This window comes from Anabrus simplex, chromosome 2, assembly GCF_040414725.1.
Source record: "Anabrus simplex isolate iqAnaSimp1 chromosome 2, ASM4041472v1, whole genome shotgun sequence".
Lineage (NCBI taxonomy): Eukaryota > Metazoa > Arthropoda > Insecta > Orthoptera > Tettigoniidae > Anabrus > Anabrus simplex.
This window is the reverse complement of record NC_090266.1, coordinates 615304543-615317700: the sequence shown is the minus strand read 5'-3', so window position 1 is coordinate 615317700 and position 13158 is coordinate 615304543. Positions and strand designations below refer to the sequence as shown.

Sequence of the window (13158 nt, the reverse complement as noted above, 5' to 3'; positions counted from 1 at the left end):
TGCTAGGATGGGTTTTTCAGGATTATTTCTGTCTTCTACCTGGGAGACCGGGTTGCTGAGTACAGCTGGTGGGGTAAAAGGTGCAGCGAGGTCTGTGACCTTCATTATATACAAGAGGTATTCCACTTGTATTGAGTGCAGATGTGATACTGAGAAGCAGTTTTGTGAACACTAGTTCGCATTCGGTAAGTTGAATATGATTTTGCACAACTACAGCTGTCGTCAAACCGCCAAAATACAACATTTCTATGAAAATAGCTCAAAATATGAACTTATGACAAAAAATAGCCACAATATGCAGTTATATAACAAATAAAAATCACTTAATTGTGACAGTCACCTGATTTGCACCAAAATCCAGTCAGGCAAGGAAATAGAGATAACAGAAAATGGGACGACTTTTCCTAAACATCCAAGCCAAAACATATCTTATGCATGGTGTTTTCATAAAAATTGTTTAATTTTATGTTTTCTTGCGTTACGGTATTTCTTCATTGAAAATTACTTACAGACTTCATTGCCATTTATAAGGGTTTCTCAAATTCTGTTCCTCAGATAGTATTTCAGTAGTTTTTTAATTATAGTTGTAATGAAATACCTCCTAATTTGTGTACATGCATTAAGTCGGGCATATTCTTTTTACAGTGAGCAACGAGGAACTGTCCGGACAAACTGTTTGGACTGTCTTGATCGAACAAATTGTGTTCAGACCTTCTTTGGTTTAGAGGTATGATCTTTTATTAGAATGTATTTTAAAACTATTATATAGTAGAACCCTGTTTATCTGTATCATGTTAATCCAGGTATCTGGTTTATCCAGACTGAATATACTGGCATAAAATGAAGTTCCAACACCAAGAAGGAGTTGTGCTAGATAAACAAAATTCAAGAGGCGTGTTTGCACATCTGAATGATGACGTCTATGCAGATTTGCACACTAATCAACGAAGAGTGGCGTTAGTAGCGTCACCATGACCTCGCAAAGCAAGTTTGCTTTAAATACCTGCTGTTCACTTCACGAGTGTTAGTCATCATCTCGTGTTGACGTGAGGTAATGATATGGTTTTATCCGTTTACATTAAGCGCATGAATTATTCTCCTCACTTCAAGGCCATTTATTATTAGAACTCTAATGAAAAACTCAGTTCCAAAGTGTCAAATTTTACTCTAATGACATATATATGCCAACATTTTGAAAGTGTATAAATCAGCAGTGCAAAAACATAGGCCAATATCAACAGAATCTACCATAAAGACTCACTTTTAGACAATTAGTACTTGGAAATACATTTGATAAAGCATAGTTTGCAGCATTTATTTTATGAACTTTCATCACAATTGTGCTCTTCTTATTCAGTGCTATGGAAAAAACTATACTTTTAGAACTTACATGGGAGATACACAGATATACTTGGTTCCAGATGTAGCCATTTTACGACGACATATTAGTTTATATTTGTTTTATTATCTTTGTATATCTTCACCATTAACTTTTAAGCTGGGTAATGTAATATTGCTTATTTTAACTAAAATGTACTGTTTTAGGATATTTTGACTAAATTGCATAATTGAATATTTATGGGTGATGATGACCCCGAGTAGGGTCGAAACTAATACGGAACTTGATAATGTAATGTAATAAATGCATTGCAAAAAGTTTACTGTATTGAATAGGTGGAAAATTTTACCTGAATAAATCACAGGTAAGTGTGAGTCTAATGTGCTTTTAAGAAGATGAAGAAGGCAGTATCAACAACTTAGGGTATGAACAAGGCCGTGTAATAGAGCTAGAAGAAGATGGATGTTCTTTCCAGTATATTGCAGAAATACTTGGCAGGGATGTATCCACAGTACATCGGTGTTTGCAACAATGGTCACAAAAAGGCACCGTTTCGAGAAGACCAGAGTCCACCCACGCATGGGACACTATGGAGGGGGAAGACCATTGTATTCTCCGCATAGCTGTGGTTATTGTGTTGCATCTGCAGTAGCCATTAAAGCTTTAATTGCCAACAGAGTGACATAGTGAACCGTGACAAGTTGGTTACTTCAGGGGCAACTTGAGCCAGACGTCCTGAAGCGTTCATGCCACTAACTCCGAATCACTGCCATCTGCAACTTAGGTGGTGTCAAGTTAGAGCTCATTTTAGGGTGAGGTAGAGATTGTTGTGTTCTCAGATGGAACCGCTTCTGTCTTGGTGCCAGTGATGGCCGTACGTTGATGAGGAGGCCAGGTGAGCGCTTGAAACCAAGCTGTCTGCGGAGTTGACACACTGGACCTACACTGGGATTTAATGGTCTGGGGAGTGATGTCCCTTGACAGCAGGAGCACACTCGTTATCCCAACAACCTTGATAGCGGATTTATATGTCGACTGGTGATTAAACTGGTTGTGATGCCATTCATTCGCAGTATTCAAGGGGGCAATTTCCACCAGGATAACGCTTATCCATATACTGCTACTGTCACCCAATTTGTTCTACAGAGTGTTGACCAGTAGCTGTGGCCTGTGAGATCACCAGAACTTACGTCCATTGAGCACATATGGGATGACAAATCCAGGGTCATCCAATACCGGCATTAACCTTTGCTGATTTGACTGACCAAGTACAACAGGCGTGGAACTCCATTCCACAAAATGACATTGGCACCTGTACGACACAATGCATATTTGGCATGCAAAATCATGGTGCCTGTAGCAGTTATTAATCTACCATGTCACCTGTCTTCTCGCGCATTCTTGAACCTGTAACCTGGAAACTTAAGCAATTGTTACCTAGTCAATTGCTTAGCCTAAAACTAATGTCTTCGTGGTGTTGGGATTTCATTTTCTGCCATTGTATATACAGGGTGCAATTGAAATAAAGTCTGTTCAACAGGTCGTAGATTAGGCTATTCTAATCAAATTATCTCCTAAATATTTTGGTCTATCTTTAAATTTAAAATTAAGTTGTAAAAAGTCTATGTTCAGGCAGCAGTAGCAAACTACTGTATGTTCGCTGTAACTAGAGTGGGTTGGGGCAAGGCAAGTTCGGTGAGGGGATGTTGTTGCATACTCCAAGCACGACTTTGCTTATTGGCAAGGACAAGGACGGGCGGTAGTAAGCTGATACCAGAATAGTGCTGTCATCTTGGAAAATCCCTAGGTAAAGAAATTGCTACGGTTGTTGTTGGAACCTCTCATAAAGGATTGGGATATTTGGACCAGTAGTACTGTGTAGCCTACCTGGTAAGTGTGAAAGTGATTGATTGATTGATTGATTGATTGATTGATTGATTGATTGATTGATTGATTGATTGATTGATTGATTGATTGATTTCTAAAGGACAGTACCATTTTATTAATCTGCCCCAATGTGGAAGGACAATAAATCCACTGTTGTTTCCTAACCCATTAGAGGTGAGATCCTCACTGGGACTATGTGCAAGTAGGGGAACATCCTGCTTCACAGAATTTATCAATCTCATAATATTTTAAGCAAGCCTTGGACCTATGGGAGTAATGTAGTCCCACTTCCATTTGACAGGCAAGAGAGTCCCTGCAAAACACTTCGCAAATGAAATGGAATTCAATGGGGAGCTGTCAATATTAATGGGGCTTATTGAAGGAAGAACTTAGAACTGGCTGAGCCAGCAAAGAAGATGCATCTGGATGTGTTAGAAGTTAATGATATTCAGGTAAAGGGGGATAATGAGGAAGAGAGAAGGTATTCTTAACAGGTGTTAAAAATGGAAAGGCAGAGTGTGGAGTAGGACTGTTCATTGGGAACACTATTGCACACAACATATTTTCTGTTAGGCATATAAATGATCAAATGATATGGGTAGATTTAGCTTTTGGAAGAATTGACTATGACAAGTTTTATGAAGCTCTGAGTGACATAGTAGTCAGGGTCAACAGCAAGGATAGGATAGTGCTAATGGGCAATTTCAATGCAAGAGTTGGAAATAGAACTGAAAGATGATGATGGGTAAGTGTGGGGAAGATGCGGAAGCTAATAGGAATGGGAAGCGTTTACTGGACTTCTGTACCAGTATGCTATTAGCAGTTACAAATCCATTCTTCAAGTATAAGGCTGTCCACTGCTAGACATGGGATGATAGGGGCATCAGACCCATAACAGACTATAGGCCAGTCTCATCAACCTCTTATTAAATATCCACTAGCATTGCGTTAGTTAATGCAATATTAAAATGTTAATGTATGCTTAATGGAAAGTGCATTTCACAGAACACCTTAACAGGCTCATTAATATGCGTGGCATTAGAAGACCTTGCCATAAACAATGAAGTCAACAGTGTGTAGCATCAACATTATTTTGCTCTTCTGAACGGTGCTGGGAACAATGTTATTCATTTATCACCTTTTGGTTTTGCTCTTGTTTGCGTGGAATAAGAGGTTCCATTTGAAATCTGACTTTCTTGGTGATAGGACAAGAAATATTATTGTGGAAGGTGACTGGAAGAAACGTGTTTGGGGCAGTAATTTAACTTTGCTGGAGAAAGAGAGAAATGCCAGTTTACTTTCCAAATATTGGAGTGTAATAGAATGCAAAAAGACAGATGAAATCTCCCTAAAGAAAAAGAAAAGGCATGGAATGAATTAGCAAACGAATTTAATAGACACTTGAATGTGAAAACGCGGACAGTAAAACAAATAAAATACTTGTACGACAAGTGCAAGTAGGAAGTATTTGACGGACAAGTTGGAGCGGTACAAGACTGGAGTTCATCCACTCGCTGGTCGTCATTACGTGTGTGCTTAATATATCCTTCCTCTTGTTGTGAAGATCTCTCGATAGTTCAACATATGCTCTAGTACAGAGAAGTATCTTAAATCTACTATAACTTTTTTTTGTTTATGCCTGGTGTGAAAATGGGGAAACCACGGGGAAACAATCGCTGCTGATGTGCATTTAGGACAGTCGCCCAGGTGGCAGATTCCCTATCTGTTGTTTTTCTAGCCTTTTCTTAAATGATCGCAAAGAAATTGGAAAATTATTGAACCTTTCCCTTGGTAAGTTATTTCAATCCCTAACTCCCCTTCCTAAAAACGAATATTTGCCCCAATTTGTCCTCTTGAATTCCAACTTTATCTTCATATTGTGATCTTTCCTACTTTTAAAGACACCACTCAAACTTATTCCTCTACTGATGTCCTCCCACCCCATCTCTTCACTTACAGCTCGGAACATACCACTTACTCAAACAGCTCGTCTCCTTTCTCCCGAGTCTTCCCAGCCCAAACTTTGCAACATTTTTGTAACACTACTCTTTTGTTGGAAATCACCCAGAACAAATCGAGCTGCTTTTCTTTGGATTTTTCCAGTTCTTGAATCAAGTAATCCTGGTGAGGGTCCCATACACTGGAACCATACTCTAGTTGGGGTCTTACCAGAGACTTATACGCCCTCTCCTTTACATCCTTACTACAACCCCTAAATACCCTCATAACCATGTGCAGAGATCTGTACCCTTTATTAACAATCATATTTATGTGATTACCCCAATGAAGGTCTTTTCTTGTATTAACACCTAGGTACTTACAATGATCCCCAAAAGGAACTTTCACCCCATCAATGCAGTAATTAAAACTGAGAGGACTTTTCCTATATGTGAAACTCACAACCTGACTTTTAACCCTGTTTATCATCATACCATTGCCCACCGTCCATCTCACAACACTATCGAGGTCACCCTGCAGCCGCTCACACTCTTGTAACTTATTTATTACTCTGTACAAAATAATATCATCTGCAAACAGCCTTGTCTCTGATTCCAATTCTTTACACATATCATTGATATATATAAGAAAACATAAAGGTCCAATAATACTGCCTTGAGGAATTCCCCTCTTAATTATTACAGGGTCGGATAAAGCTTTGCCTACTCTAATTCTCTGAGTTCTATTTTCTAGAAATATAGCCACCCACTCGGTCACTCTTCTTTCTAGTCCAATAGCACTCATTTTTGCCAGTAGTCTTCCATGATCTACCCTATCAAATGCCTTAGATAGGTCAATCGCAATACAGTCCATTTGGCCTCCTGAATCCAGGATATCTGCTTTATCTTGCTGAAATCCTACAAGCTGAGCTTCAGTGGAATAACCTTTCCTAAACCCAAACTGCCTTCTGTCAAACCAGTTACTAATTTCACAAACATGTCTAATATAATCAGAAAGAATGCTTTCCCAAAGCTTACATGCAATGCATGTCAAACTGACTGGCCTGTAATTTTCAGCTTTATGTCTATCACCTTTTCCTTTATACATAGGGCTTACTATAGCAACTCTCCATTCATTTGGTATAGCTCCTTCAACCAAACAATAATCAAATAAGTATTTCAGGTATGGTACTATATCTCAACCCGTTGCCTTTAGTATATCCCTAGAAATCTTATCAATTCCAGCTGCTTTTCTAGTTTTCAACTTTTGTATCTTACTGTAAATGTCATTGTTATCATAGGTAAATTTTAATACTTCTTTAGTATTACATCCCCTATCTGGACATTATTCTTGTAACCAACAATCTTTACATAATGCTGACTGAATACTTCTGCCTTTTGAAGATCCTCGCATGCACACTCCCCTTGTTGATTAATGATTCCTGGAATGTCCTTCTTTGAACCTGTTTCTGCCTTAAAGTACCTATACATACCCTTCCATTTTCCACTAAAATTTGTATGACCACCAATTATGCTTGCCATCATGTTATCCTTAGCTGACTTCTTTGCTATATTCAGTTTCCTAGTAAGTTCCTTCAATTTCTCCTTACTTCCATACCCATTTCTAACTCTCTTTCGTTCCAGTCTGCACCTCCTTCTTAGTCTCTTTATTTCTCTATTATAATAAGGTGGATCTTTACCATTCCTTACCACTTTTAAAGGTACAAACCTATTTTCACATTCTTCAACAATTGCTTTAAACCCATCCCAGAGTCTGTTTACATTTATATTTACCATTTTCCAGCGATCATATTTACTTTCTAAAAACTCTCTCATGCCTGTTTTATCTGCCATATGGTACTGCCTAATAGTCCTAATTTTAATACCTTCCTTTCTTTTACATTTATTTTTAACTACAACAAAAACAGCTTCATGATCACTAATACCATCTATTACTTCGGTTTCCCTATAGAGCTCATCTGGTTTTATCAGCACCACATCCAAAATATTCTTCCCTCTAGTTGGTTCCATCACTTTCTGAATCAGGTCCCTTCCCATATTAACATATTTGCCATATGTTGTTCATGCTTCCTGTCATTCAAACCCACTATCTGCGAAATGCAAGCTCACCACATAACTGAAATCTTCCCTGCCACTGTATACCTTTCAGTAAATAATCCATGTAAACTATGAACAAAGGTGAAAGATTACAGCCGTGTCTAATCACTGTAAGTAGCTGAACCAAGAAATCATTCTACCATCAATTCTCACTACAGCCCAATTTTCAGCATAAATGCCATTGATTGCTTCTAATGAAATGGCGTATCGCTTTTAGTGCCGGGAGATCCCAGGACGGGTTCAGCTCGCCAGGTGCAGGTCTTTTCATTTGACGTCCGTAGGCGACCTGCGTGTCGTGATGAGGATGAAATGATGATGAAGACAACACATACACCCAGCCCCCGTGCCAGGGAAATTAACCAAGGATGGTTAAAATTCCTGACCCTGCCGGGAATCGAACCCGGGACCCCTGTGACCAAAGGCCAGCATGGTAACCATTTAGCCATGGAGCTGGACATTGCTTCTAGTAATTTCCCCTGAATCCTATAGTCCACCAGTATCTTTTGCCTCTGTACTCTGTCACATGCCTTTTCAAAAGCTATAAAACATACACAACTGTGTATTCCTCTTGTAGGATTTTAAAATTACCTGGAGCATACTGAAAGTCTGATATTGACAGCCCCTCTGTCTGGCTACTTGTGGCATGCCGGGTCACCTTAATATAAATAAATACTAGCTCATTTCCCTCTCAATAAACAATATCCCTTGGGCGCTAGCCTTCGAACTTATGGCTTGAAGACGATAGTTGATAATTATTAATAATAATAATAATAATAATAGTAATAAGAAGTAATGAGACTCTAGATACTCCTGGAGCACTAACCATTAAGAAAACTAAGGATCATTAATAAGAATTTATGAAAGTACCAATTAAAATAACGATATATTAGGATGATAAACATGACGGCATATTTACGAAAACTGAACTTACGGAAACAAAAAGGAAAAATTGAATGAAATAAAATTTAGTAAAACTGTTATGCAGAGACTTGCAGTAATTTATGCTATTAGCTCACAATTTGTAGATTCTGGTATCTGGACACATTTGATGTAGGAGCTGTTGTTTTATGATCCTCTCGTACTGCCGTTGTCATCTCTTATAAGTACCAATCCTATTTCAGATTTGTGCATTGCCCACTAATTGGACGACGACTTTCCTGACCTTAACACTTCCTATAATACTCATTAAATAAAGTGGTAATTAGCCCTAATTTCAATATCAAAACCACCTTGGGTTGCGCTCTTGGAGAGAATACACTTGTATTCTTCCGTATTATAGAAATGTAGCATAACTAAAGATATAGCAAAATTATCTCCCGTTCCAGACAAGTCAAAAATCGGTCTCTCGCTAACTTTATCTCCCGTTGTTGAGATAGCCAGTTCTCAATGAGAGTATGATGAAAGTGTGTGATGGACTAGTATAACTTGGAAATAATTCTCTAAACCCATGAGTAAATAGTGAAAATATCAAGCTTGATTAGTAGGTGTTTATTATTATTATTATTATTATTATTATTATTATTATCTATGTAGTTATGTACGACAGGTTGTAAGTACGGACTTTATTTGGTACAAATCGTAGTCGTATCATTTATTATTTGTATGTTGTAGGATCTGTCTTGTGTAACAAAACATATCGGGTTATGTTACGATACGTCTGCTGTATGTATATTAATACGATTTTATTTAATGTAAGAATATGTAATTAATAATGTATAATTTATTATTACCTGTAAATATGATGTATAACTCCATTGGAATGTTGTGCAACACAGGGTAATAGTCAAGAACAACACACCTTTGTCACCCGAGTTTTATAGAATATTCTATCCATTTGTACATAGGTTATTGTAGACTCAAGAGGATATGAGAAAGCATGCTGTCGCACTTTTCTAGAAGCATGACCAGGCAAGGTATATAGAGATAGTCTTGGGAATTGAGTTGTTGTTAGTATAAGTCGACCGGGCGAGTTGGCCGTGCGCGTAGAGGCGCGCGGCTGTGAGCTTGCATCCGGGAGATAGTAGGTTCGAATCCCACTATCGGCAGCCCTGAAAATGGTTTTCCGTGGTTTCCCATTTTCACACCAGGCAAATGCTGGGGCTGTACGTTAATTAAGGCCACGGCCGCTTCCTTCCAACTCGTAGGCCTTTCCTATCCCATCGTTGCCATAAGACCTATCTGTGTCGGTGCGACGTAAAGCCGCTAGCAAAAAAAAAAAAAAAGTATAAGTCGTTTCTCAAGTGTGTGAACTCATGTCGTGATTTTGTTATGTTTGTAGTTGGTTGAGATGCTAATGTGGCATTCTTCTTCTTCGACTAAATTCAAGATGGAGATTTATTAATGTGTGTGTGTAATGTGTATGTTGTTGTTGTTTGAGTCATCAGTCCATAGACTGGTTTGATGCAGCTCTCCAAGCCACCCTATCCTGTGCTAATCTTTTCATTTCTAAGTAACTATTGCATCCTACATCTGCTCTAATTTGCCTGTCATATTCATACCTTGGTCTACTCCTACCGTTCTTACCACCTACACTTCCTTCACAAACCAGCTGAACAAGTCCTGGGTGTCTTAAGATGTGTCCTATCATTCTATCTCTTCTTCTTGTCAAATTTAGCCAAATCGATCTCCTCTCACCAATTCAATTCAGTATCTCTTCATTCGTGATTCGATCTATCCATCTCACCTTCAGCATTCTTCTGTAACACCACATTTCAAAAGCTTCTATTCTCTTTCTTTCTGAGCTAGTTATCGTCCATGTTTCACTTCCATACAATGCCACGCTCCACACGAAAGTCTTCAAAAACATCTTTCTAATTCCGATATCAATGTTTGAAGTGAGCAAATTTCTTTTCTTAAGAAAGCTCTTCCTTGCTTGTGCTAGTCTGCATTTTATGTCCTTCTTACTTCTGCCATCGTTAGTTATTTTACTACCCAAGTAACAATATTTATCTACTTCCTTTAAGACTTTGTTTCCTAATCTAATATTTCCTACATCACCTGCCTTCGTTCGACTGCACTTCATTACTTTTGTTTTGGACTTATTTATTTTCATCTGGTACTCCTTACCCAAGACTTCATCCATACCATTCAGCAACTTCTCGAGATCTTCTGCAGTCTCAGATAAAATAACAATATCATCGGCAAATCTCAAGGTTTTGATTTCCCCTCCTTGGACTGTGATTCCCTTTCCAAATTTCTCTTTGATTTCCTTTACTGCCTGTTCTATGTAAACATTGAAAAGGAGAGGGGACAAACTGCAGCCTTGCCTCACTCCTTTCTGGATTGCTGCTTCTTTTTCAAAGCCCTCGATTCTTATCACTGCAGACTGATTTTTATACAGATTGTAGATAATTCTTCGTTCTCGGTATCTGATCCCTATCATCTTCAGAATCATAAATAGCTTGGTCCAATCAACATTATCGAATGCCTTTTCTAGATCTACAAATGCCATGTATGTGGGCTTGTCCTTCTTGATTCGATCCTCTAAGATCAGACGTAAAGTCAGGATTGCTTCACGTGTTCCTACATTTCTTCTGAAGCCAAATTGATCTTCTCCCAACTCAGCTTCAACTTGTTTTTCCATTCTTCTGTAAATAATACGTGTTAAAATTTTGCAGGCATGAGATACTAAACTAATGGTGCGGTAGTTTTCACACCTGTCAGCACCGGCTTTCTTGGGAATAGGTATAACAACATTCTGCCGAAAATCGGATGGGACTTCTCCTGTCTCATACATCTTGCACACTAAATGAAATAACCTTGCCATGCTGGTTTCTCCTAAGGCAGTCAGTAATTCAGAGGGAATATCATCAATTCCAGGTGCCTTGTTCCTATTTAGGTCACTCACAGCTCTGTCAAACTCTGACCTCAAAATTGGGTCTCCCATTTCATCAGCATCAACAGCCTCTTCATGTTCCAGAACGAAATTATCTACATCTTTACCTTGATACAACTGTTGGATATGCTCCTGCCATCTTTCTGCTTTGTCTTCTTTCCCTAGAAGTGGCTTTCCATCTGAGCTCTTAATATTCATGCACCTAGACTTCCTTTCTCCAAAGGTTTCCTTGATTTTCCTGTATGCAGCATCTACCTTTCCCAGGACCATACAGCCTTCAACATCCTTGCACTTCTCCTTCAGCCATTCTTCCTTAGCTACCTTGCACTTTCTATCCACTTGATTCTTTAATCGCCTGTATTCTTTTCTGCCCTCTTCATTTCTAGCATTCTTGTATTTTCGTCGTTCATCAATCAGGTCTAGTATCTAGTCATCCACTGATTCTTAGTTGATCTTTTCTTCCTTCCTAACAAATCTTCAGCAGCCCTACTGACTTCATTTTTCATGACTCTCCACTCTTTCTCTATTGTGTTTCCTTCAGCCTTTTCATTTAGTCCTTGTGCAACATGTTCCTTGAAACAATCCCTCACACTCTTTTCTTTCAACTTGTCTAGATCCCATCTTTTTGCATTCTTTCCTTTCTTCAATTTCTTCAACTTCAGATGGCATTTCATGACCAACAAGTTGTGGTCAGAGTCCACATCTGCTCCTGGGAAAGTTTTGCAATCCAACACCTGGTTTCTGAATCTCTGCCTAATCATAATGAAGTGTATTTGATACCTTCCAGTGTCTCCAGGTCTCGCCCACGTATACAGCCGTCGTTTGTGGTGTTTGAACCAAGTATTGGCAAGGACTAAATTATGATCAGTACAGAATTCAACCAGCCGACTTCCTCTTTCGTTCCTTTGTCCCAATCCAAATTCTCCTACTGTACTATCTTCTCTTCCTTGGACTACCACTGCATTCCAGTCTCCCATCACAATTAGATTCTCATCACCTTTTACATATTGTATTAAATCTTCTATCTCCTCATATATTCTTTCAATTTCTTCATCATCCGCTGAACTAGTAGGCATATAGACCTGCACTGTTGTGGTGGGCATTGGTTTGGTTTCTATCTTGACGACAATAATTCTTTCACTATGTTGGTAGTAGTAGCTTACCCGCTGCCCTATTTTCTTATTCATTATTAAACCAACTCCTGCATTTCCCCTGTTTGATTTCGTGTTGATAATTCGGTAGTCGCCTGACCAAAAATCCTGTTCTTCCTGCCAGCGTACTTCACTTATACCAACTACATCTAACTTTAGCCTATCCATCTCCCTTTTCAGATTCTCTAACCTACCACAACGATTCAAACTTCTAACATTCCACGCTCCGACTCGCAGAATGTCAGTATCCATCTTCCTGATGATCGCCCCCTCTCGTGTAGTCCCCACCCGGAGATCCAAAAGGGGGACTAGTTTACCTCCGGAATATTTTACCCAGGAGGAAGCCATCATCAGTACATCATTCATGCAGAGAGAGCTGCATGTCCTCGGGAGGTAGTTACGACTGTAGTTTCCCGTTGCTTTCAGCCGTGTAGCAGTATCAACACAGCTAAGCTATGTTGAGTATTATTACAAGGCCGTATCAGTCAATCATCTAGACTGCCGCCCTTGCAACTACCGAAAGGCTGCTACCCCCCCTTTCGATGAACCATTCGTTAGTCTGGTCTCTCAACAGATACCCATCCGATATGGTTGCACCTGCGGCTCGGCTATCTGCATCATTGGGACACGCAAGCCTCCCCACCGCGGCAAGGTCACATGGTTCGCAGAGGAGGTGTATATAATTTGTATATAAAACAGTTTACACAATTGACAGCATCTCGTGTGTGCATCTTTGTAAATACGGTAAGTAACATTGAGTAGTGCTCTACTCAGATGCGAAGTGAACTTGTAAACTAAACGGAGAACCTCCTCTTGTTTTCTGCCGTGTCTTCTCTCGTATAATAGACTCGAGAAGACATGAGAAAGCATGTTGTCATACGATGAGAAAGA

The 13158-nt window shown here is 39.1% G+C and overlaps 1 protein-coding gene across 1 annotated transcript in view; it reads left to right on the top strand.

The window, feature by feature from the left end:
- Synj (synaptojanin) overlaps positions 1-13158 on the top strand; it is a 427286-nt gene that overhangs the window by 177486 nt on the left and 236642 nt on the right. Inside the window, exon 8 of the mRNA XM_068226016.1 lies at positions 646-727. Coding sequence (XP_068082117.1) covers positions 646-727 — 82 coding nt within the window. The remainder of the gene's footprint in view (positions 1-645; positions 728-13158) is intronic.